Source organism: Melitaea cinxia, chromosome 8 (assembly GCF_905220565.1).
Source record: "Melitaea cinxia chromosome 8, ilMelCinx1.1, whole genome shotgun sequence".
Lineage (NCBI taxonomy): Eukaryota > Metazoa > Arthropoda > Insecta > Lepidoptera > Nymphalidae > Melitaea > Melitaea cinxia.
This window is the reverse complement of record NC_059401.1, coordinates 8,615,700-8,643,113: the sequence shown is the minus strand read 5'-3', so window position 1 is coordinate 8,643,113 and position 27,414 is coordinate 8,615,700. Positions and strand designations below refer to the sequence as shown.

Here is a 27,414-nt window from a genome sequence, read left to right as displayed (position 1 = left end):
TGAATGTAAATGTAGCTGAACCAAAACGTGACAAAGATTCGGCAATAGACAAAAGACAACAACTAAGTTATTCTTTATGATGTTCTACTTGATAGCATAACTTTTACTTTTAGGTTACTGATATTTGGTGCTGGGAATCATGAACTGGAATTCATCGGCTGCTTGACGTATTGCTTACTTCAGTTGAGTGCTAACATGAAGATAGCTCTCGACTCGCATATGCGCACGACTTGGCACGTTAATCCTAGTGGTGATCTGGAATCCAGAGACGACAAGTTGACAGCGCATCAAGGTAGTTATAAAGTATTTTTAAAATATACGTAATATTTTTACTATGAGTCATCGGAGTTGTCATGTCACATGCAATTTTTACAAAAAAAGAAAAATAATTTCATTGTTGAATTTTTAAGTTAAACAATGTAATTGATTGAGGCAAGGCACAGCAGGAAATATCCTGCTCAAAATCTGGAGTAGTTCTACTAGGGAAGTATCTCGACCTTACAGAAGATCACAGCAAAATTATATTGTTTTTGAGAAGTGTTGTGTTCCTGTTGGTGAGTAAGGTTACCAGAGCTCCTGGGGGGATTGAGAGTAGGGTCGGCAACGCGGTTGCGTCGCTTCTGGTGTTGCAAGCGTCTATAACTTACGGCAATCGCTTACCATCAGGTGACCCCTACGCTTGTTTGCCGATGTAGTTGTATAAGAAAAGGGCTGGTTTATATTTTTGATCACAATGAAATGTGTGCGCGCGAGAAATACTGTTGTGTGCAGTTTTACACGTAAATATGTCCATTTTCCGTTTTTCGAAAGCCAAAAACGTCACAAGATCATCGCATGAATCTGCACCGCTATGTGGTTGAAATCCCACGATCTCGCACTAAACGATTTGCTTCCTCGTTCCTAATACGCACCGCAAAAATTTGGAATGCCCTTCCGGCTTCCGTTTTTCCAACGAACTATAACTTGGGTATCTTTAAATCAAGAGTGAATAGGCATCTTCTAGGCAAGCGCGCACCACCTTAGGCTGCATCTTCACTTGCCTTCAGGTGAGATCGCAGTCAAGCGCTAGTCTATATATTTAAAAAATAAAAAAAAATAAAATAAAAATACGAAAAGAAAACGATTTCGTACAAGTCCCAAACGCGCAGGTCGCAACCTGATGGCGGGCGCGGCGCGGCGCGTGTGGGAGGAGCTGTACGCGTGCAAGAAGCCGGCCATCGAGGAGGTGTTCCGCGCCTCGCTGGCGCCGCCCGCGCCCGCCGCGCGCGCGCCCGACCTGGCCGCCGCGCGCGCGCAGCTGGCCGAGCCCGCGCTGCGCCTGTGGCTCGCCTACCTCGACACCGAGCGGAAGGTCTGCTGCACGCCTTACACGTTAAGCTGGCTATCTAGCGGGAAATGTCCTTCTCAATATCTGGACCAGCCCCTATCTTACAGGAGATCAAACTAAATAATACTGCTCTCGAGCTAAGTTATGTTCCTGTGGCGACTAAGGTGGTCAGAGCTTCTTGTGTTGCAGGTGTCTATAAGCTAAAAATATTGGTAACCATCAGGTGAGCCGTACGCCTGTTTGCCGATCTGATTGTATTAAAAAAATCTTTGAGACTAAATAAATATCTCAATGTCATTAAAGACATGTGCGCAACAGCAATAGCACTGGCATATGGCTGTTACCTTGGCGGTTGTTGTTCCATCCCCGCTCATGGCATAGCATATGGAATTTGTATCGGCCATACAGATGTTTGCCATCTTGTAGGCATTTGTGCTTGTGAATTGTGTGTTTCCGGATCCTTACATAGAAATAAATCCCAGTGAGGGCCGTTGAGTGTGAAGCGCTTATTTATTTATTTCTTTATTAATTTACAGTTCTGTTTTTTAATGGAACCAGTACTTCCACACATAGTAACATTCTGAACTGAACTGCATCAGTATGTAACATCCCACTGCTGACCTAGGCCTCTTTCTCCGCGTAAAAAGAGTCCCTTACTTACTAACTCTAAAACTTTGTCTTTCGATTTAAAAAAAACATCCGTCTGGCGAACGAAAGACTATTCAAATCCTCGGTCGCTTAGTAAACCTAAAAGCCAACTTGCGATGGCTATTGTTACCATCACTATTTTCTTAACCTAGTATTATAGTTTATTCTGTTGGTCCCTTTTATAATCATACTCGTTTATGTGGTAAATAACTTTCGATAACGTAATCGTCCTTTGGCTTAAAGTTCAGTATGATATAAAAGAAATCATGATAACTTATTTCGAACAAGACAAAAACCTACATGTCTCTACAGAATTCGGAAAACATATATATGCAAATCTACTAATAATAATTATAACTAATAATCTTTGAAAGGAAATATTTGCTCAATAGTGAGACATTTACAAACTGTCATAGAACAATAAATAAAGATTATGGGGTAAATTATAATATTTTAACGAAGTATTCTATTAAATAATGCATTAAGAATATCTTAGATTTATTCTACAACTGTTTTAAGATGAGTATAAATATATAATATTTCAAAAAGACAAAACTCTTGACAGGCGGTGTACCGAGTTCCGTGGGAGTTCCATAACCAAATTCAATCGAAGATTCAAAAAGTGACCGGTGGTTTAACACGTCTGGCATCTAGAACCAAAGTGAAGAAAGAAGACTCCGCTAAGCAAAGGACTCACCTGCCGAGGGAGCACGCTCTCGCTTATATGCAAGACCATGTACAACTAGTAAGGTAACTTAAGGAAATGAATACATTATTGTACAGCTACGATTAAAAGTATTTAAAGCCTATTCGAATAATGACATTATAATAATAAAATAGGTTTGATAAATTAGTTTTATTGATACTATATATATACTATATATATCAATACGTAATACGATCGTTACATACTATTACGTACTATTCTCAAGTAGTGTTGAGTTCCAGTGGTGAGTAAGGTGACCAGAGCTCCTTGGGGGGAAAGTGGGCAGGGTCGGCAACGCGTTTGCGATGCTTTTGGTGTTGCAAGCGTCTATAAGCAACGGTAATCGCTGACCATCAGGTGAACCATACGCTTGTTTACCGTCCTAGTTGTATGAAAACGTTACGGTTGTATCGTTAGACTGTACATTCGTTTGCCGCTATGATGGTGTACGTCAGCAGTAACGTGTGTCGGGTCCGCAGGCAGGCGTGGGGCGCGGCGCTGGCGGCGAGCGCGCAGACGGCGGCGCACACGACGCGCTACGTGCAGGCGGAGTGGGGCGGCGCGTGGCGCGAGCTGACGCGCGAGCGCGGCCTGTGGGGCCCGCCGCGCGCGCCGCCGCTCGCCAAGTGGGCGCTGCACTGCACCGAGGGCCCGTGCCGCATGCGCAAGCAGCTGCGCCGCAACCTCGCCTTCTACACGCACTACCCGCACCGCCCGCACCTCGAGCGCGCCGACAACGTGAGCCACTAGCTACACGCACATTACACGCTAATATTATATACACGACGCGTTGGCGCACCGGTCACAACCCTGGCTGTGTCAGTCGCAGTCGCTGGTCCGACCCCCGCTCGTGACAAACACTTGTATTTTTCATTTAGATTATTGTCGCAGTGTGGACGTTTGCTCTTGTGTATTGTCTGTGTTTCCGGATCCCCGACACAGGAGGAACTTCTACTGGGGACCGTTGATTGTGAAGCGTTTATCTATTTATTCATATTTAATGATGGTTAATGGGGAAGGAGCGGTATTAAACTCTTTGTAATGTTGGGGGTTCTAACTAAATATGTAGACCAAAACGTATTCGTATAGAATACATATTTAAATATAATAATTCACACTAAAAGACGCGCTATAAAATTACTTACTACTAACTAGAATTATTCAATACTGATATAAAAAAGCAATAACGTGTTGTGACATCGTAAGAACCATACAAGTTACATGCAAAAATGTCCACCAAATAAAAATTTTAATATTAATTTTTTTGTTAAATTTAAAATAATATATGATTTCAGAGACAATTAAAGTACAAAGTAGCCCAAAGTCGAGATAGCAAGGAATACTACAGAATATATCAACAATGGCGCACGGCGAGCAATGTGGGAGAAACTGACGGCTTAGAACCGGCTGAATTTCAAACGTTTGAAGAGGAAATACCAAGGTATACTATAAATAGCGTATTTGAAAAGTTATTGTTTTTTTAATAAAAAAAAAAAACATTGGTTTATTTATGTTACAGCAATAAAGATTCATCTCTCGATGTAGCAAATGAAGAGGGGTCACCATCAGATCTAGTTAGTAGTGGCGTTGTTAGCCGTGGAACAAACCAATCAACCGAAGGTAAAAACAACATTGAATAATCACATACTGAACACGCTAAAATATACGTAAAATGTAACTTAAGATTGAACACTAAATACTTGTTTCTCATTGAAAATTGTAACAAATAGTTTTAATCGAACATAATTTAATAAATTTTAAACTCTTGAAAATAATTTGTTATCATGCGACAGCAAATGAAGATGGTCCAGATGCAGAAGATGAGGACGAACCACAGCCTCCGCCGCCAGATAATCAAACGTTATTAAGATTATTGGAACACCATGAAAAGGTACTTTAAAACTTGCTACAAAAGGTAAAATACAATAATTATATAATAAAACTGGGTATGTTAAAATAAAATTTGCTGTCAATAGATTTCCCACATGTTCCGCTGCGCTCGTATCCAAGGCCTTGACACTACTGAGGGACTCTTATTATTCGGCCGTGAACACTGTTACGTGATAGATGGCTTCACCCTGCTCAAAAATAGGGAAATTCGCGACTTGGACAGTTGTCCTGACGACTACGATCCCATACTACCCAGTCAAGGCATACAGAAGAGTAATCAGAGACAGTGTTCAAAATTCTTATATGAAGATATAAGGTAATGTACTTTTTTTATAATAATAAACTTTTATTTCTATATTAATTTTAACAAGTGATATAATTTAAAGTTTGTATATTAATAATTATGAAAGTAAATAATTTGCTAAAATTATTTTCTACTTTGTATATTGTACTTATTATATATTGTACTTTAGGGAGGTCCATAAAAGGAGATATTTACTGCAGCCGATAGCCTTGGAGGTCTTCTCAAGCGATGGTAGAAATTATTTACTGGCATTTCCGAGAAAAGTGCGAAATAAGGTAAGTATTTTAGGTCAGAAGGTTTGACTTAATTTTGACCATTGTTGTAAGATATTATATATTATTTTAAATGTCAGGTTTACAGTCGTTTTACGGCTCTCGCAACCGGCATGTCCGACAGTGCAGCTGGCTCCGTTGCCGGACAGAAACGTGGAGTAGCGGTAGAGCAACCGGTAGGCCTGCTAGCCACACTCATAGGAGACACGTCTGTCACACAGCGGTGGCTGGTATGTAAACTAATATTAACGAAGTTATACAAATTTCAAAGATCAATTGAAGGGGTTATTTTTGTAAAAATGTTGTTTTTATTTTAGAGGGGAGAAATATCCAATTTCCAATACCTCATGCATCTCAATACGCTAGCGGGACGATCGTATAACGACCTAATGCAATATCCAGTCTTCCCGTGGATTTTAGCCGATTACGATTCCTTAGAACTCGATTTGACTCATCCGGCGACATTCAGAGATCTGACCAAACCAATGGGAGCACAAAGTCCAGACAGGTTGGAACAGTTTAGAAAGAGATATAAGGTCAGTATTTTTTTTCTCTTTGTTGGGAAACAAACCGCATACAAAAATATAAATAATAATAATAATAATAATAATAATAATAATAATAATAATCTTTAATAATCTTTATTTCTTCAAACGTTAGTACATAATATTAACACATATTACATCAGTTATATTTAGTCACAAGAAGAACAGTATGTCTCTGGTCGTGTCGTGGCGTCCAGTCCCTTCCATTGGCTTAATAATTCACAAAAACAATAACTATAGATAAGCTAACAAGACAACAATAAAAAACAAAAAAAAAAACAAGACATTTGAAAGTCAAACATTATTAAAAATATTACATAATATGAAATATATAAAATAAAAAATAGCTAAATATACAATACGATATTCGAACATCACATTATGCATTATAAATAAATTTGGAAAACACACACATCCAAAAATAATATTAATTTTGATCATTAACTTCTTTTTTTTTTCAATAACTATCTACTTATTGAACGCAATGCCGAACAAGTCAACGTCATTGTACAGCTTGTTAAAGAGATTGCATGATCTTATGGGAAATGAATTCCTACAAAATTTTGTCCTGGAGACAAAGGTGGAGAAAGATACATGAGATCGGGTGCCATAACTGGGGCACTTAAACTGTATTTTCTACTTAATAGGTACTGAGAGTCTACCAAGCAATTAATTATTCTGTAGAGAAAAAGCTGATCTCTGTGTTCTCATCAATTATTAAGGGAAGTAAATTTAGAAAATGATCGGAGCCAAATTAAATTTTCAATCTTTTAAAGAACTTATTTTATTTTTTCAATTATGTCTGCTGCATATTTAAAATTCGATCTAACAAATGTAATACATATAATAATAGAATTAAGGTTTGATCATTTTTAAAATCGTCCCTTGACTAAATATAAAATAGGGTAGTTGACTACATTGCTTCAAAAACATTGGATGTATAGAATCTGGTCCACTCCCCTTACATACATAGATTTAATAAAAGACCAAAATTGTTATAAACTAATTTTAATATTTTTTCTACTTGCTCTAAATAAAAATTATAACAGCAATTCTATAACTTTTTGGTTGTGCTCTAATATCTGAAAACCTCTCATAATCGCTTAGCTTTCCATACGTTTTCCATTTCTTATGTCATTTTAATTTTTTATCTACAAGTATTATAATCAATCGGCGTGAGTACCAAAATAGGATATTTAAATTTGGATTACAAATAGTTAAATAATAAAAATTAACTTATCAATTAGTAGATTTTTTCATCAGTTAGGTTAAAATTAATGTCTAATAAGCCTCTCCTATTAGCTTTTTATAATTTGTAAACTTTTCTAAATTAAGGGACAGGAAAAAAAACTCCTCAGAAATTCAAAATTATCACATCACTCATATTTTACAGGAATGGGATGATCCACACGGCGAAACACCGCCATACCACTACGGAACGCATTACTCATCAGCTATGATAGTTTGCTCTTATCTAGTGCGCATGGAGCCATTTACTCAGCACTTTTTGAGACTTCAGGGAGGACATTTTGACTTAGCCGATAGGTAAAATACAATTATTATTATTAACAATCGCCATTGTTATAAAGTTTACAAGTTGACTGCTTTTACAATATAAAATCTATATTTATATATTTTTAAATAAATTAACACGTTTTTTTGTTTCGTCGCAGAATGTTTCACTCGATAAAAGAAGCATGGAATTCCGCTTCTCGTCATAATATGGCCGACGTTAAGGAATTAATACCGGAATTTTTCTACTTGCCAGAATTTCTACTTAACTCCAACAACTTTGACTTGGGTACTATAAAAATAAATTAATAATAAGTATAAGACAATTTGATATTACTTAACAAGTTAAACAATTTTTTTTTTATATTTAGGTTGCAAGCAATCAGGCGAACCCTTGGGTGATGTTGTTCTACCTCCTTGGGCGAAGGGAGATCCTCGAGAGTTTATTCGGATGCACCGAGCGGCCCTGGAGTCTGATTATGTGTCTCATAGACTGCACCATTGGATTGACCTCGTGTTTGGATATAAGCAGCAGGGTCAGCCTGCCGTTGAGGCGTGCAATGTCTTTCATCACCTATTCTATGAAGGAAATGTAGACATTTATAAGTAAGTATGGTGATGGTCCACACGGGTAGTTGTAAATTTTTTTTACAAGTGATGTATGTAAGGTCCTTTTACCTTACCTTACTAATAGTATTAAATTTTTTTTTTTAGTATTGATGATCCTTTAAAGAAGAATGCGACGATAGGTTTTATAAATAATTTTGGACAAATTCCGAAGCAGTTATTTAAGAAAGCCCATCCGAGTAAAAAAATGTCCCAAAGGAGTTCTACTATTTTGGACCCTAATAACATAATACCATCCCAGGGCATAACCCCTCCGGAAAAGTTATTCTTTCATAATTTGGAGAATTTGAGACCATCATTACAACCCGTAAAAGGTATATGTTATACAATACATATATTTCTTTTTTATTTGAATTTAGTATTAACACTATCATTTATTTACAGAAGTCAAAGGTCCAGTCGGCCAGATACTTTACACAGATAAAGCAATCTTGGCCGTGGAACAAAACAAAGTGCTAATGCCTCCGTCATACAATAAGTATGTGGCGTGGGGTTTCGCGGACCATTCCCTACGAATAGGAAATTACGATAACGATAAAACGATATTTGTATGTGAAACTGTCGCACAAGCGTGCGGGGAGATCGTAACGTGTGTTTGTCTATCTGACAAGACTATCGTAACGGCTGGGACGAGTACCGTAAGTTACTATTTAAAAATTGCTTTTAACTTTTATATTTTTAAACCTATAGTTAGAGTAAATATTAGAATAAGAACGTATATTTATTCACCAGTAGTTTTCGAATACTTATTGATACAAAAAATAAGGAAAAACAATTGAAATACTTGAAAGTTATAAGAATATTAATATCGCTTATACTCTATTATGAAAAAAGAGGCCTATGCCCGTCAGTGGGATGTTAAACTAATATTACAAAGCCGAAAAGTGTGTTTGTGTTTGTTTGTTTAATTGAATTGAAAAATTATTTTTGTGTCGGATGCTCCTTTTACTGAGAAAGGCCATAGGCTATTTTAGTAGGTCCTTACCTCAAATTAACGCAGTTTTGCCGCGGGGCACAGTAAGTCATAACTAACGGGTATAACAGTAAGGCACATAACACGAGCCCGTCCGCAGGTGGTGACGGTGTGGCAGTACTGGGCGCGGCGGCGGCGGCTGGCGGTGAAGACGTGCCTGTACGGGCACTCGGAGGCCGTGACGTGCCTGGCCGCCAGCGCCGCCTACAACCTCGTGGTGAGCGGCAGCCGCGACGGCCAGCTCATCGTGTGGGACGTGGAGCGCGGCGCCTTCGTGCGCCAGCTGCTGCCCGCCGTGCCCGCGCCGCGCCCGCCGCCGGTCGCCGCGCTCGCCATCGACGACCTCACCGTGAGTCTTGTGTCATTCGTCAAGGGAACCCTGCCCGTAATTCAGTTAAAATCTATAAATCGAAACAAATGTGTGTAAGTTTTAGTAAAGAAACGTTACAAATCACGACAATCCCTCAAGTAAGCCACACCCAGAATAGTCTACCGAAGAATGGAACTGGAAAAAATCGATATTAGATTTGGCGCTGATCAAAAAAGGTCGCAACTGAAAAAAAAAAACTGCACAGCTTTATTCTCATACACGCTCCGATCCACTTGCGCAGCATAGATAGATCTCTGCGTTGAACTATAGTGTGTAATAACCTCCTTTAAAATCTTGACGTTCGACCAACCGCCGGACCGACGACGGTTGGTTATTCGATTTCCGCTCCGAGTAGGTATTCGTCTCTGGTCTGTCTTTTTTTTGTGGATATCCTACTGCACCTAGGAGAGTACACAAAGTAGTCGGTCCCGTTAACCTTAACCTTAGAGTATGTGATAACGGCGTTTACTCTTCGTAAGATTATCCGCCAACGTGCAGTAGAGCAGTATACCGGATTAACGACCTAGTGACATAAAACAAAAAATAAGCTCCACCTCTTTTTAAATATAAAAACGCTTTTTCTTTACAAATAGGACGTTTATATGCTTCAGTTGAATTCGTACCTAATTTTTTGTAACTATTATTTTTGACTCTTGAAAAGCACACATTACACAAAAAAAACACGGCTAACATCCGTAGGACCAATACATGTGTGACGATCGAACCCGCAGCCGCCAGCGCAACAGCCATAACCATAAGCCAGTGCTGTGGCCGTTGCGCTAACCCGTCGACTGAGAACGGGCTGTGGCCGGTCGACGACGTAACTCTTCTAACTGTGTGGCGGCCAGGGCGACATAGCGACGTGCAGCGGCAGCTGGCTGCACGTGTGGTCCATCAACGGCGCGCCGCTGGGCGCGGTGGACACGGGCGGCGGCGAGCGCGCGCCGCAGGTGCTGTGCGTGGCCTTCAGCCAGACGCGCGAGTGGGACCCGCTCAACGTCGTCATCACCGGCTCCACCGACGGCGTCGTCCGGGTGACTGTCATATACTTACTATATTCGTGTCTTACTACACTTAAATATACGAAATGTTAACCAATATTTGTATATTTACACAAAATTCTAACTTCATTTCTTTCCCATCACTCATTTAACGTACAAGCTGTGACCCGCTGTATCACCCGCTTTCATTTATAAAAAAGGTGTTAAAATATTGTATGACCTTCCTGGGGAAATGGACTATCCAACACGAAAAATAGTTTTTGAGTTTGAACCGGTAGCTTGTGAGATTAATTTCATTCAATCAAACCAAACTTCAAATTCAAATCAAAACAAGCTTTATAATACAGGGTGACTGGTGAATTACTATCAATATTTGAGGACGTGTTATTTGAGGATCATATATGACGAAAAAAAATTACATATAAAATAAATATTCATAAACTTCTAAGTAAAGTTAACCAACAGTTATCTCGCTAATTACGCGTCGTCTGGACGCCCTAGCTGCGCAGTCGTCACAAAGCAGGTGTGTAGGTATAGGTACATTAAGTTATCGCGCGGTCGTTTACCTACGTCCAAACACCGCCAAGTGCTAACAGGGTAGAAGGCTACTTTTGATCTACCAGTATGATCCAATCCCTCTTCATAGTTTAATTTTGGCTTAGGACAGGCAAAAATACCAAGATAAGAATAGGCCGACCCCCTTCCCCTTGATAATTTGATAAATATTAATTTATTACGTAAGAATCTAAACGAAAAAATGAATACACGTTTGGTTTGTTTCAATGTTTATTTTTATTTGTACTTTAGGTAGGTACTAATAATTTTTATTTTTTGTTAGTAATAAACTGGTTTTAATTATGATCTTTACCGACATAAGATTTTCAGTCCAGAGGCTTAACAAAAAATAAAATAAAAAACTACATATTCAACTACAATATTAAAATTTATCAACGAAATAACGAATGTTGTTTACGAAAGCAAGTGACAACTAGTCGGCACTCGCGCGGTTGCCCGCGATTTTTCAAGGTATTTTCACTTTGCACATTTTTGTAATTTTACCTAAGAACTATCGAGACTAAAGACATGGTCGACCCCTTCGCCCCCTAAATCGTCTTACGTAATAAATGAACCATACTTATTGTCTTTTACACGATATAACACGAACGGGTCACTTTTAAGTACTCTGCATTTGTGTATTGATAAGCCATACCTAATTACTTATGACAGGTCACATTCACACGAGACATATTAGGTATACGCGTAAGATCGATCACTAGGCGCGCGCGCGGGAAGATAGACGTACTCTAGCGTACAAACCTTATGGCGACGCTCGCCCAACTGACCTAGTGACCTACTAATCGAATTTAGGGGGGAATTAAAATTGGCGGGGGTTGCGGCGGGCGGCGGCAAGCGGCACAGTACAATGCCAAGGCCGCACGCGCCGCCATTATGGCTGAAAATTAATGTGTCTACATTTCATTTATTTAAATTGAAATGTGTGGGAATTTTGTCAAAAATTAAGTACCTATTTTTTTTACATAATTCGAATGAGAATCATGTACCGAGTATCCTCTGTAAATATTGATAGTAATTCACCAGTCACCCTGTATACTAGCCGACCCGTACCCACTTCGTTGGTGTTAATTATTATTTTTGTGATGCAAATATACATATATCTAGTAAAGTTTTCATCTCGCTCGCATTTCTCCGATTTGATTTACATATACTATTATTTTTCACTAAATTTTTTGTTACATAATAATAAAATATAGCCTATGTCATTCCTGAACAGTGTAGCATTCTGTTAGTGAAAGAATTTTTATAATCGGATCAATAATTGTGAAGATTACCCCTTACAAACAAAGTTAGACACTATCTTTTTTTTTACACATTTTCTTTAAGTTGAAATGTTCCTATTAAGAACTGTCAAGTGGCAAACTCTGTCTTACAACTTGTCCGTCTTTTTAATTATAAACACCAGTTTTATTCGTGTTATTATAACATCTGCTGTGTTATGGTGAAAGATAAGAGGTTTTGGAGTGCAGGGGTGAATATATAAACAACATACTTGCTAAATATTTAGAAAAAGTAGCTACGAAAGATCATCGCATCGGAGGTTTGTTTTCCAACTACCCACATATTATTTACAACAATCGACGAAAGCGAACTGTGACTTCTGCTGTGATTAAACGTCAAGTATCACCATAGACATTAGTGTTCCCAGCCTGCAAACGGGAAATCCGCCACAATGGAATCCCTATATAATATATAATACCCTATGAGCGACCAACAATTCGTCCGTACTCGTGGGAATAAAAATGATGTCAAATACCCTAAAAAGCTCAAAAAACCCTCAACCTCAACAAAAATTGTTAACTCAACAAGCACTCCACCCAGGCTTATTTAACAGACAACGTTCGTCATCCGTTTCCGATGTAGGAAGATCACCACAAGACAACGAAAAAGTTGATGCAGGGCAACTAAATGAGACTAGTAGCTCGCCAGAAGCTACTTCACTGGAAGACACCCACCAACATCCTGCTCCCCCACCATGGCAAAGGGTGTCATCACCCAATAGCAGAAGCAGTAAGAAAAGGAAATATAGCAGTTCTCCACCAGAATCTCAGAGTACTACCACGAAAAACCGTTTTAGCACTTAACGGCATAGAGGATGTTACCGAGCTATCGAAGCTACTTCAAACCGCTACTAGCAAGGAAGATTTCAAATTCAAGCTAATTAACAAAAACCTACTCCACATCCTTGTCAACACTACTGAGGAGTATAAGAAAATCATAGCGGTTATAAGAGCAAACGGTCTAATAGGGCATACATTTACCCCTAAAGACAGCAAATGCTATCGCATTGTCATAAAAGATCTCCACCATAGTACTCCACATGAAGCAATATTAGAAGCCATTGAGGCAACTAACAATAAAATTAAAGGTGAAATCATCAATGCACGATACGGTCCCGACAAGAAACCCACATCGACCTTCTTTGTAAACATTGAGCCCAGTGTTAACAACCCTGCAGTCAAAAATATAACCCATATATTCAACCAAAAGGTCAAGATAGAGGATCCGCGAAAGTCAAAAAGTATCGTTCAATGCCAACGTTGCCAGCGCTACGGTCATTCAAAGAATAACTGTATGAGACCATTTAGATGTGTCAAATGCGGAGAAGGCCATAAAACCTCGGAGTGCAAAAAGAAAGATAGAAACTCACCAGCTAAATGCGCTCTCTGCTCGTGTGATCACCCGGCCAATTACAAAGGCTGTGAAGTATACAAAGAAATCCTTTCCCGAAGAAACAAAAACTTAACCCCAAGAGAAACTCAATCCGCCCTAACCACCAAGGCACTGTCAATTAACCAAATCTGTTCCACCTCGAAAGTAACCGAAGGAAGCGTAGGACCCTCTCACCAACGTACATACGCTGAAGTTACCGATGAAAAAAATGCCCAATCAAATCAACAATCCTACAACAAGCTGGAAGATTTCCTACTTAAACAAAACGAGAAAATGGATCTCCTAATACAACAAATAGGCTCACTAGTGAGTCTCATCACTACTCTCGTCTCTAAGCTAACAAAATGACTTCTCTACACATTGCCACCTGGAACATCAATGGCCTTGCCCCTAATAAAGACGAACTAGAGATGCTCATCAAATCCAACAAGCTTGACGTTTGCCTTATTTCTGAATCGCACACTACACCAAGAAGCCGAATTTGTATTCCGGGATTTTCTGTGTACCATACTTCTCATCCCGATGGTGGGGCACATGCTGGCACCGCAGTAATTATCAGAAACAGTGTAAAGCACTGCCTCTTGGAACCTTTCGCGACCCCCTATCTCCAAGCCACAACTGTAAGGGTGGAAGATCGATCAGGACCCCTTAATCTCTCTGCGATATACTGTCCACCGCGCCACACCATAAATGAGAAAATGTTTACTGCCTTCTTTAAGTCACTGGGCAGCCGATTTATAGCTGGTGGCGATTGGAATGCCAAGCACTCATATTGGGGATCAAGATTGACGGTTACTAGAGGCCGAGAACTAAAAAAGAGTATTGAAGTGAATCACCTATTACCTATGTCAACTGGGGAGCCTACGTATTGGCCCACGGACAACAACAAGATACCTGATCTCCTAGACTTCTTTATCACAAAGGGTATCAGCGAACTGAACACTCTTATAAAGTCAAGCCTCGACGGTAGCTCTGACCACTCACCTGTGTTACTGTTGGTTAGTCCAGTGGCCATATCCAATTACGAACATACTGACTACCTCTATAATCGCAGAACGGATTGGCAGTGTTTTCGGGATTTTCTGGAATCAAACATCATCCTTAATGTCCCACTCAAAACCAAGGAGGAAATCGACGATGCGTGTCTCTATATCACAAACCTGATCCAAGTGGCGGCCTGGTCTAGTACTCCTGAGCTGAAGGATTCATCGCGGGGGGCACCATGCCCTCTTGCAGTTAAGGAAAAAATCACCGAAAAGCGTCGCCTTCGCAGAATCTGGCAGACGACCCATAAGAGCGCAGATAAAACTAGATTAAATCGAGCAATTAAAGAACTTAAAGATCTCCTGACTCGCACTGCAAATGAATCGCTTGAACAGAGATTAGTGAGAATGTCTACTAACGCAAATGGGACTTACAACCTCTGGAAGGCTACAAAGTTCCTCCCGCAGCCACAACAGTGTTCTCCACCTATTAGATCTAGTAATACATGGGCTCGAACTGACCAAGAAAAGTCTCAGGCCTTTGCTACACACTTAGCCGGGGTCTTCAGACCCAATGATTCAGATGGCCCTGAAGATCTAGAAATAGATCAAGTCCTTAAGCAAGATCTGCAGCTATGCCTACCGTTAAGCCCTACCTCACCAAGGGAAATTACTAGAGAAATAGCCAAAATGGACCCCTATAAAGCACCTGGATTTGATCTGATTACCCCTAGGCTACTGAAAGAGCTCCCTAAGAAGTGCATTGTCTTTTTGACCATGCTTGTCAATGCCACACTGAGATTTTCACATGCTCCTGCACTCTGGAAAACATCTCAAATCGTTATGATTCATAAGCCTGGTAAGCCGCCTAGTGAAGTCTCCTCTTATCGGCCTATTAGCCTTACGCCTGTGCTGTCAAAATTGTGGGAAAGGATCGTCCTTGCACGATTATCTCCTTGCCTAGATATGGAACATGTAATACCTAACCACCAATTTGGTTTTCGGAAACACCACTCAACAATAGAGCAGGTACATAGAGTCTATTCTACAATAAGACAATGTCTGGAAAGGAGAGAGTACTGCTCGGCTGCCTTTCTCGACGTACAACAGGCCTTTGATCGGGTTTGGCATAAAGGACTTCTCTATAAAATTAAAAAGTACCTTCCACATTCCTACTACCTGCTGATGGAATCTTATCTCAGCGACAGAAACTTCCAAGTCAAGCTCCGAGACGCAAGATCTTCCCTTCATAGCTGCACAGCCGGTGTACCCCAGGGCTCTGTACTTGGTCCGATCCTTTACAACATATTTACTAGTGACTTACCCCAGTCACCTGACATAGCTGTTGCAACTTTTGCCGATGATGCGGCCTTCCTCAGTTGTGATCTTGACCCAAACGAAGCGAGCAGATTGTTGCAAAGCCAGCTCAATGCCACCAATGCTTGGTTGACTAAGTGGCGTATAAAAGCAAGCGCTCCAAAGTCTCACCACATCACATTTACCCTAAGACGTGAAACATGCCCTCCGGTCAACCTAGGCCCAGACACATTGCCGCAATCAACCTGCGTCAAATACCTAGGGTTTCACCTGGATCGGAGGATGACATGGAAAGATCATATAAAAACGAAGCGCAATGAAATCAATGTAAGATTTAAAAATTTGCTCTGGCTCCTCGGTAGACAGTCTGCCTTATCGTTATTCAACAAGCTGAGGGTATATTGTTCCATAATAAAACCGATTTGGACATATGGAATCCAACTGTGGTCGACAGCCAGCAAATCCAACGTTATGTGCCTACAGAGAGCCCAAAACAATATTCTAAGGGTACTTTCCTCGGCGCCCTGGTATGCTCGCAACTCGGAAATTCACGAGTATCTAGAAATCCCAACCATCTTGGATGAAGCAAAACGATATTCAGCCAACTACAAGGACCGCTTGACAACTCATCCTAACCCGTTATCCAGTATGCTTCTGCAACCAAATCCAATAAGAAGACTCAAGAGAGCCAATGTGCTGCCTTACTAAGAGGAGATGGAGCAGTGGCTCTATCTCTCGAAACACGAATCTCTTGCAACACACCTGATTATAGTCTAGGCGACTGATCGCAGGCCTATAAAGGAAAAAAAAAAAAAAAAAAATTCTTTAAGTTGAATACTTTTTACAAAAAAAAAAAAAAAAATCTTGTAATCAAAATTAAAAATTACTTTATTAAAGTACAAAGTGTATTAAAAGTACTTTTAAATCGTCATTTGTTCACAAATTAACATTGTATATCATTATGTTTTTAATAAATTAATTTTAGTTACTTAATGGGCGAGAAACTCCGCAGTTACTATTGTAAATCATCATATATTAAAATTAAAAGTTTATATAATGATGTTTTTTATCTAATTTAAGGTACTGTCTGTTCATTTTGATAATGACAATCGTACAACAAAGTGTTTATCTATGCCTTTTCAAAAATTACTTTTGTCATTCAATAAAGTTATACTTCAACAGATGTGGTCAATCGACTACGTCGCGAAAACAGTCGACGATGAAGTAAAAAGTACTGACGTAGAGAGTACAGAGGAACCACCGGAATCTGTAGATAAGGAAAAACAAAAGAAAATGGGAAGTATGTCTTTGCATAATAGTGAGGAAGCTAAGTCACAGAGTGAGGTGAAACCTGAAACGAAAGAAAATACTGATGACATCGACTCATGCGACAGAGAAGCTGCGATTAAACGAGTCGAGGCATTAGTCAAACAGATGAGTTTATCACAAGAACATGAAGGTATTTATTTAAATTTTATAAATTATAATAAAAAATATTTATATGACTGCTGACCCCGCAAACGTTGTTTTGCCATATATTTTATTAACCTTCTCAATCCCCCCCCTCACCCCTTATAACTTAGGGAATGAAAAATAGATGTGGGCCGATTTTCAGACCTACCCGATATGCACACAAAATTTCATAATATTTTATTACACCCTCTTAAACCCCCCCCCCCCCCCTCCCACAACTTAGGGGTATGAAAAATAGATGTTGTTCGATTCTCAGACCTACCCGATATGCACACAACATTTCGACACAAAATTTGAGAATCAGTCTAGCCGTTTCGGAGGAGTATAACTACAAACACCGCGACACGAGAATTTTATATATTAGATTCAAATAAATAAATTAATTAAAATTCTACGTTATCAGTCAAAAAACTGCTTTTAAATTATCACGGTAGAACACAATAGTGGAACCGTAGTTTTTATTAAGAATAATTTTAAAAATTCAAGGAAATCTCGCAAAATCGGCATCAGAAAGTTCGCTTTCGGATACGGGAGAAACGACAAGTGCAAAAGAATCCGCACGAAGACACGAAGAAAAAGATACCTGCAGTGACAACGAAGAACCACAGTACGAGCAGAAGGAAGATATCGACTCCTGCGAGGAAACTAAAGAATACGACAATGAAAAAGATTTAGACGATGAAAGCGAGAACCTCACGCACAGGAGTAAATTACAAAAGCAAGGCAATGTTGTCCTGCGGAGAAAATCGAAAGCTAATCCTTTATATCGTAAAAGTAAGATCATTTACTATTTAACCGTAAATTAGTAGAATAAAATATTTTCGATTTCTTGTATTTAGAAACAACAAAAAACTTTTAACACAATTTTTTGTCTAATTTGGACTACTCACGGCTGTCGGAAGGGTTTATTTCAACTGGTCAATTTAAATACGGGTTTCTAATTTACAACAATTAAATTGGTCAAGGAGCCTGGCTAAGCTAAGTGACAGCAATGAGTACTACCACTACTTTCTGAATAAGCTATAATATTATCTAGATCTACTCAATAAGGTTAAATTACACAAAATATAAACTAACAGATAAGTTGGATTTAAGGCAGCAGGATATATCCTGCTAAAAATCTGGAGCAGCCCACAGAAGTATCATAGCTACATAATAATATTATTATTACTATATTAACATGTTATTATTATTATTATATTATAATACTCAAGTAGTGTTGTGTTCCTGTGGAGAGTAAAGTGGCCAGAGCTCCTGCGGAGGATCAGGGTTGGAGTCGGCAACGCGCTTGCGATGCTGCTAGTATTGCGGGGCGCCTATAGTCTATGGTAACTGCTTACCATCAGGTGGGCCGTACACTTGTTTGCCGACCTAGCCGTATAAAAAAGCTTGTAACGTTTAAACGGTTAATAACAGGTGGTGGAAGCATAGGCGATTCGAGCGAAATGAGTTCAGTGGAAGCGGCGCAGTCTATGGAGGTGGAGGGCGGGCTGCGGCCGAGCAAGTCCGACACCAGTCTCACCGACTCCTTCGTAGTGCTGTCCGCGCCCGCCTCGCCCGCGCCCGCGCCCACACGACCCGTCGTCAAGGACACTTCTTATGCCGGTAGTAGTAAATGTAGAAATTTCTTAGTTAATATTCAATGATATTTTGTATATATATTTAAAGTACCGCGAAGCGCTTCAACTTCATATTGTAGTAATTTGTGATAAAACCATTGAATGCATAAATTCAATTTCGTGGAATGCCTCGATATTGCTTTGTATCAGCAAATTGGTAGATTGCATATACTCGAATTATTGATAAAAAAGAAACAATACCAAACTTTTCAGTGCACTGTGCAAAGCTAATATAATATCAAGAATTCGTTTAAAAACATACGTATATAGACACAGCAGTGCTAATCCAATACAAACACACGTCCGCGTAGGAGCACAAACATGAACGATGACCGTGTCCGCAGAGGCGGGCGCGGCGTGGGCGCGGCGCCTGGTGCTGCGCGGCAAGCTGACCATGCACACGGCGTACGAGCGGCGCGACAACGCCTGCCCCGCCTCCGTCACCGCCGTGGCCGCCGCGCGTAGCGGCCGCGGCCTGGCCGTGGGCGACGCGCGCGGCCGGGTACGCTCTGCCTCCAGCGTCCCGCAGGCCTCTGTCTCCTTATAGGAGGAGCGTTGGAGCTTAAGCCACCACGCCGCTCCTCAGCGGGTTGGCGAGCAACGATCGCTATCAGGTATTTATGATAACAACCGGAAACGACGGCTTAGCGTGCTCTCCGAGGTACGATGGGTTGACCCACGAACACAGACATCCAAACCGCAAAGAAATATATGTACAAAGTACAAATATCCATCCCGAGAGGGAATCGAACTCGCAAACCGTCGGTGTTTTAGGCGACTACTCGCACCACTACACCTGAAAAAATTAAAAAATAATAATAATAAAAAACATCATCAGATATTTCGCTGGTCCGCCCCTGATATGTCGAGTGCTGCGGGCGCCAAGGGTGGTCCCGCAGATCACTGGATACGAGACGACACCGCCCCGTATTGTACGCAGTGTCAAGTAAGAAGTTGCTTAATCTATGAAACTAAAAGAATATTTTGCTTGAAATCAATAATCTTTCCATCATCAATTTTTGAGATCAGAAACCCTATTTAATAGTAAATAAGTAGTAAAAGTAGAAAAGTAGAGATAAATGTTAATGCAAGTGGTGAATCACAGGCAGAAAGGTTGTTAATGATGTCTGTTTTTAACCGACTTCCAAAAAAGGAGGAGGTTCTCAATTCGACTGTATTTTTTTAATTATGTTACTTTTAGACTTTACTTAGATTTTTTGACTGGGTGGACCGATTTCGACAATTTATTTTTATCGAAAAGTGGTGTGTGTCATTTGGTCCCACTTAAATTTATTTGAGATCTAACAACTACTTTTCGAGTTATAGCTAATAATGCGTTTTAACTTGACTATATTTTCGTCGACATACGTTGTATTATTATACCACATAACAATCGAAATCTAATGTTTGTCATGTGGTCACATTTAAATTTCATTGAGATTTGATAACATTTTTTAAAGTATTTTTTGATAACGCGTATTTACTTGACTATGTTTTCGTCTATCTACATTGTATTACTTGTCGATGTAATTGAAGTCGGTTTTTTTTCGTTTGCGAGCAAATACAATTATTAAAGGAATATATTGTTGCTGTCAAAATTTTAAACTTAATAATTTTTATTTAAGGTGACATACATCGACCTACCATACGACACCTCGATACATACCTACCATCGACATACCTCACATACATAAGTAATGAAAAATGACTAAAGTGACACCGAGATTAAAAAATATTTTGCCAAAACAAGATTAAGAATCTATTAAAGAACAACTGTCATTTTTGTTTTGAAAATGAAATATTTTGAGTTAGGTCTAGTAACTAGATCCCATAGAAATATATTGGGTTAAAGAGTTTGAACTGAGCTGAAAGTAACGAGCTCGGGCGGTGCGGCAGGTGCGGTTCACGGCGCTGGAGCGGCGCCACCACTGCCGCGAGTGCGGCGCCGTGTTCTGCGGGCGCTGCTCGCGCTACGAGGCGCCCGTGCGCCGCCTGCGCGCGCTGCGGCCCGTGCGCGTGTGCCAGCGCTGCCACGACCACATCCACGCCGCGCACGACTAGCGCCCACGCGCCCCTCGCCCTGTCCCCGCTCACACTCTCCACGCTGTGCTTCAACTTAACGATAATCCTCTCCCCCCGCACCCCCCGACCACCGCCTCGCTCACCGACCTCCCCCTCTCCCCGAACGATATACGAGCAGAGACTCGTTCAAACGATATTATCTCCGGGACCGATGTAGAAAACGAATTGCTTCCCGACACCGCCCGCCCCTCGACGACCGTGTTCTGTACGAATAACGTCACCGATATGAAACAGGTAAGCGACGGTCGATTTACGATACTGAGAAAACGTTTGAATAAAATGTTTGCATCGGAAAGATTTAGTCTTTGAAACTCTCCTCATCTCTGTCCTAGTGATGCCCATTTACAGAGGTAGGTGTGAATCTCTCTCTGATCATCACGTGAAGAAAATCAGTTTTGTTTGTCGTAGCGAAGAACGAGCTATATGTTAACGAAAACCCGATTTGATAAATAATAATATTTACGACATCTGAAGAAATCTGAAGAAAATATTTGGAATCTAATACTGGCGAGCTGTACAAGTAATAAAACTAAGAAAATAATTTTAACACAATTATTAAATTTGAAAAGTCTAGTCATTAAAATCGTCGAGGAAAACGAAAAATGACGTAAGATAATGTCATGTTTATAGACATTATATTGGACGTTTAAACTTTGTCAATATATGAAATTTATTAGAGGATTGATTTATTATAAAAAAAAAAAAAAATATATTCTTACTCTTAAAAAAGCTGACAAAAGCGAAGCTTATAAACTTCGATATTGCCTTAGCAATATCTATTACCGTTGGAGTATTTAGAAAACAACCATCAATATAACTTCGTGGCTAAAATAAAAATACTTGTTACTATACTTCAGTTTTAAATGTTAACTTTTCTTATGAATTTATTCCTTAGATGTTAAACAGCTAGATTGTATATACAATTTTATAAATAATTACATACAGGCAAAGAAAATAATTTTACTTAATATTTGCTATGATATTAATTTAAGAATATTTAATCTCAAAAACAAATATACAAGGTGTACACGACCATACGACAATAAATGAAAACACAGGTCGTATTGGTATATAGAAATATCATAAAACTATCAGAAAATATTTTGAACCGTTTTTGAAAAAATGAAATTTTCGAACAAACTTAATATCGCAAATTAATAAAATACATAGTACGCCATTTGTAATTTAGATTCACTGACCTCTGACTAAAGGCGGGCGGGCAGGTAGCCTCTCGCCGCTGTAACACAATACATCGCAATACTTTGACACTATTATTATTCAATTATTTGTTTTTGATTGTCAGAATAATTAACACATACAAAATACATTAAAAGATATTAAATTTTAAAATTCTCAATATGTCCACCATGAACTCGAACACACGAAATGTATCTACGTAAAATATTATTTCTCACTTTTGATAACAGGTCACCATTAACTGCCATACTTTTTAATTTATCAAAAGATCGTATTATACGATTTTTTAAGTCGTCCACATCAGTTACATCCGTGGCGTAAACATCATTTTTAACGTAACCCCATAAAAAAAAATCGAGTGGTGTGAGGTCTGGTGACCTCGGTGGCCACCTCGTGGGGCCATAACGGCCGATCCATCGCTCTCCAAACATCTCGGTTAAACGTGCTCTCGCAGAAGTCACCGAGTGTGCAGGTGCACCATCCAATTGGTACCACGTCTGTCGATATACATCGAGAGAAAGCTCCATGTACTCTGAAACTGTTTCATTGAGTAATAATAAAAATTTCTCCGCATTTAAATTACCATCAATAAAAATGGGCCCAATTATTGTATTTCTGTGTATACCAGCCCACTCATTGATGGCAAATCTGTACTGATGCGAGCTGTCTCTTGTCAGTTGCGGATTTTCAGTGCTCCAGTGCCTTAAGTTGTGACGGTTCCATAAACCGTTCTTGGTAAAAGTACTTTCATCCGTCCACATTACGTTGAAGAGGAAGTCGGGGATTTCTTCATTTTTTCGTAACATTGAGTTACAGAATTCTTCTCTGGTAGACATATCTCTTGTTAACAATGCCTGTACTTTTTTGTATTTAAAAGGCTTACGTTTGTCGAGTTTCAAAATTTTGTGCACACTTGAGTGGGGCACACGAAAATGGCGAGCTACTCTACGTAAGCTCGTAGTTGGATTTAAAGTAAAATGATTTAGAATCCGTTCATCCAAGTTCACTCTGACTTGCGGAGGAGCACAATCTGAGTGTGGGATTAAGGGTTGATTCTCCCGAAGCCTCTGGATAGCTTTGACAATAGTTCGACCATTTGTTGGACAAACACGGGTATGCCCATACCTCTCTTGATATGTACGAATCGCTAAAGCAGCGTTTGTGTCACATTCTCCATAAATTAATATCATATCGGTGTACTCTGAAGCCGTATAATTATAGCGAGGCATTTTTATTAAAAATATTACTATTTGCACACAAAATAAGCGTCTAATTTCGCACAGTTTACCTAATAAATATCCTAAATAATGTGTCTTCACTTAATTCAAGCGTCTAATATCTCACAGTAACAAAAAAATATACTTGAGTACTTATAAACAATGGCGTCACTAGATCGAATGTTGCGCGAGCGCTGAGGTATCAAATAGCTTAACACGTCACAGGCTAACGGCAGTCGGCGACACACTGACCTACTTACGATTACGAATTACGATGTGCGAAATACGAAAGAAATCGGTCGAAATATTTCAGAAAGAAAGCGCAAATCAATTATTACCTCTCCACATATTAATTCTAGTGTCTTATGAACAACGGTATAAGGTTTATTTTGCGTTAAATTGTAGCACGATTAGTGAAATTACATTATTTACAACTTTTATTTAAATTGTTTTAAATACGTAACTTGTGTCGGCCATGATGACAGCTTAATAACAGATATGGGGTGATGTTTTAGTTATAAAAAAAGAAAAGTGTTTTGTGACTAAACTATGAGATATTAGTTAATTTAATTTTTGCAGGCTAATTGAGAATGTTACTAGCTATACTCAGTATTAATTATTGTCGTATTGTCACGACCACCTTGTATAATAACAGAAAGGTTAGGCAAAATGATATTTCAATTAACGAATTCGTTTGTGGAGTCGTCATAACGCGTGGAAATTACAAAAAAATTATAATGTTTAGTAGTCTATTGAATATATTTTGATTAAATGGCAAGCGAATTCTACTAACCAATAAATCATTTTGTCTAGCCACGCAATATAATAAATATACAATTTCACATAATTACTTGAAACATAAAGGTATTTATAAAATCGGTCGCATCCGATTGTCGTCCTGTAGTGATTACAATAACAATAAATAAGCGTCTAAAATAATGAAAAATGTCTATTGAACGTAATAAAAAACCAAAGCAGATGCCAACTAACAAGGTATCGTATAATTTTTATATGTTAGCTTCCATTACTGGCTTTTAATGAACTTATAAGAAATTAGATTGCAAATTTTAATGTCGCTGGTAAACTTTTAATTTATTTATTTCAATTATGTGTTGCTGTATTTAATTAAAATCGACGACGTAAGACAAATTAGTACTTTATTTGAAATATTATTTAAGATATTGAAATTGAACATTATAAGAATGCATTTCGCATCTCGATCTCGCTAATAATCATGCCAAAATATGTCGTTATTTAGTTTTCTTTGTCAACTGTGTTTAAATGTTTTTCAATGTAATTTGCATTATATGTATTTGTTTAAGGGGTGGTAAATAAGCTTATTTAAGTATTATTTTAATAAATCATATTTGAATTACTGTTTAAGTTTATTCTATCATTTCTAATCGAAACGTACAAAATAGTCTGCAGTCTAATTTGAATGTTATTTCGAATTTAATGTTTTTAATTTAAATATCAGTATTAATTATCATAAGACGCATATTATTTTAAGTATATTTGTAGATCTCAATTTAGTAAGGGATTCTTTTGTAAATTAATTCTTAAATAATCATAATCATGAAAGAGCACTGTTATTTATATTTTTTTAAAGGTTTCGAATATACTATTCGTAAGATTTTTATCAAAATCTTATTAATCTTTATTTCATATTAAACAAAATGTGATATTTAATAACTTATTTCTGTAACTTTTTTATTGTTTTATTTTTCATTTTATACGCAAAGGTTTCTTTGTTTTTTTTTTCTTTTATGCTTTTTACATTATATAGTTTAAGTGTATCATCATATATTAGAGCTAGTCATCTTTATGTAAATTTTTCAATTTACCCTCGCATCATGAATTAATATATTACGCGAATAAAAGTATTTATGAACTTGTACACAATATAAATGTTTACATGTAAATCATTTAGTAGACTCATTGTCACTATCAATTACTATAAATAGGTTGTCCTATTATGACATTTATTCAAATTAATGTTACATTCTTGTGTAATTTTTCCCTTTATGACGCATTTAGATGACATTCCTTGTCACACCTATCTAAAGGATCTGAGTGAAATAACTAACTTGTATCGTATTGTCTACTTATGGGAACTGTTTGTTATTTGTGTTTAATTGTAAAATGTAATAATAATAAAAAAGATTTATTGTCATACTCTAGTTGCTTATTTTTTTTGCTAGATTTAAGAAATAAATAAGCTTTGATAGCATATAATATTTTTATTTGCGTGTAGCAGAAATAATTAAATGTATCAATGATAATAGTTTTATATATTTGTAAATTAGTAGTGAAATGTGTAATTAGAGTATAATCTTTTAGAGAGATGATTCTTGTAACCTCAATAAGCATTAGCACATGTCAGTTTGTCCCTAAAATGATATGTCGTCTATTACTATATGTGTATCACGTTACTGATAAGTTAATGTTTCTAATCACATTAACTGTATAGGATAAAATAACAGACAATAGTTATGTTGTTTAGGTAGTATGTAGGCACTGAAGTTTATGCCGTTAATATATATTCATATATAAATGAATAAATTGGTGCAAGTATGTGGTTTTTGTTTTCTTGATACCAGTTTATTTTGTTCATCTCTATATTTTATAATTTAAAATACCGACGATTTTAATTATTCTTTGAATTCTAACAAAATAGAGGTCTTTGTGCCAAAGAGAAAAAGAATAGCAAAACCTTGGGTCACATCTGATCTGTTACGCTGTCTAAAAAACCGTGAGACTAAATAAAAAAGTTAAACTGGTTCCATGTAACGATAGTTTAAAGTGAACATAAAAGCGATATAGGAATTACTGTACTGACCTACTTCAAAGGCAATATGAAAGATCTTTGCTTCATGAAGCTGGTTCAGATAGTAAAAAAAAACTGCGGCAGCGTTCTTGGTCCCTCTGTTCTGTTCTTCGCTGTTTCTGGTTTACATAAACGAACTATGTCGAATGAAGACCCCACAAGGAAAAATTATTACCTTCGCAGATGACACTGCCTGTTTGGCGGCAATACGTGGGAGGATGCTATTTCCATAGTGTTATGTCTTACGGCCTGTTACTATGGGGTAATGCTGCAGATATTGAGACTATATTTATCTTGCAAAAAGGGCTATTCGCGGCATTTACGATCTTGGAGCTCGAGTCTCCCTATGAGATGTTTTCCAAAAGGTGGACATATTAACGATTGCGTCGCAGTATATTTATAACAATATTATGTATATTCACCAAAATATTCATTGTTTTGAAATAAATAGCACTAATCGCATGGTAAACACGAAAAGGAATAACAAAATTGTAACTCCAAGTTTACGATTGCGCAAAGTAAACGTTTCCTTTCTGGGTCATGGTATTCGCATGTATAATAAAATACCACAAACGATTTTGGAATTGTCTCAACATAAATTTAAAGTTTTTATTAAAAAAAATAATAGATAAGGCTTATTTATTACTCGGTGCAGGATTACATGGTTGATAAAGATGTGTGGACTTAGTGACGCTGAATTTCATACAACATGTTTCTAATTTTGTACTAAAACACAGTTTATATATTATTTTCAAAAGTGTAACTGCGGAGTTTCTTGCCGATTTTTCTCTGCAGAATCTACATTCCGAATCGGTGGTAGTTACACTTTTACAAAAATAATAATTTATTTTTAAAGTTTTAATTTGTAAAATGACGAATCAAAAGTGCTCTTGGAGCCTATTTGAATAAAGCTATTTTTTATTTTGATTTTCATGTGTATGATGCTCCACAGCGTGGGTTTGACAGTGTATCGGCGTGGTTAATAAATAATATCCTGATATTAAATGCACCTAAGACAGTACTTAGCTTTCTACGCCACTAAAAAAGTTTACCACCTTTTGGCACTATTCGAGCTCATGTTTGCAACCCTGCTTAATACAGCAACCGTGTTTGTCCGGTCCTTGAAAGAGTAGATATTTTTTTTTAAGTCACTAGGTCGGCAAACAAGCGTGCGGCTCGCCTGATGGTAAGCGATTACCGTAGCTTATAGACGCCTGCAACACCAGAAGCATCGCAAGCGCGTTGCCGACCCAATCCCCATCCCCCCCAGGAGCT

At 38.3% G+C, this 27,414-nt stretch overlaps 1 protein-coding gene across 1 annotated transcript in view; it reads left to right on the top strand.

Moving 5' to 3' along the window:
- The window catches only part of LOC123655859 (WD repeat and FYVE domain-containing protein 3), a 43,154-nt gene extending 22,277 nt beyond the window's left edge, over positions 1-20,877 (top strand). The window contains exons 28-51 of the mRNA XM_045591607.1: positions 114-292; positions 1,149-1,351; positions 2,541-2,725; positions 3,161-3,419; positions 3,977-4,136; positions 4,209-4,301; positions 4,475-4,572; positions 4,658-4,887; positions 5,045-5,150; positions 5,228-5,377; positions 5,465-5,683; positions 7,086-7,237; positions 7,366-7,493; positions 7,576-7,810; positions 7,919-8,145; positions 8,216-8,469; positions 8,905-9,153; positions 10,023-10,208; positions 16,907-17,183; positions 17,684-17,971; positions 18,614-18,805; positions 19,161-19,318; positions 19,655-19,762; positions 20,713-20,877. Coding sequence (XP_045447563.1) covers positions 114-292; positions 1,149-1,351; positions 2,541-2,725; positions 3,161-3,419; positions 3,977-4,136; positions 4,209-4,301; positions 4,475-4,572; positions 4,658-4,887; positions 5,045-5,150; positions 5,228-5,377; positions 5,465-5,683; positions 7,086-7,237; positions 7,366-7,493; positions 7,576-7,810; positions 7,919-8,145; positions 8,216-8,469; positions 8,905-9,153; positions 10,023-10,208; positions 16,907-17,183; positions 17,684-17,971; positions 18,614-18,805; positions 19,161-19,318; positions 19,655-19,762; positions 20,713-20,877 — 4,501 coding nt within the window. The remainder of the gene's footprint in view (positions 1-113; positions 293-1,148; positions 1,352-2,540; positions 2,726-3,160; positions 3,420-3,976; positions 4,137-4,208; positions 4,302-4,474; positions 4,573-4,657; positions 4,888-5,044; positions 5,151-5,227; positions 5,378-5,464; positions 5,684-7,085; positions 7,238-7,365; positions 7,494-7,575; positions 7,811-7,918; positions 8,146-8,215; positions 8,470-8,904; positions 9,154-10,022; positions 10,209-16,906; positions 17,184-17,683; positions 17,972-18,613; positions 18,806-19,160; positions 19,319-19,654; positions 19,763-20,712) is intronic.
- The last annotated feature ends 6,537 nt before the right edge of the window (positions 20,878-27,414 follow it).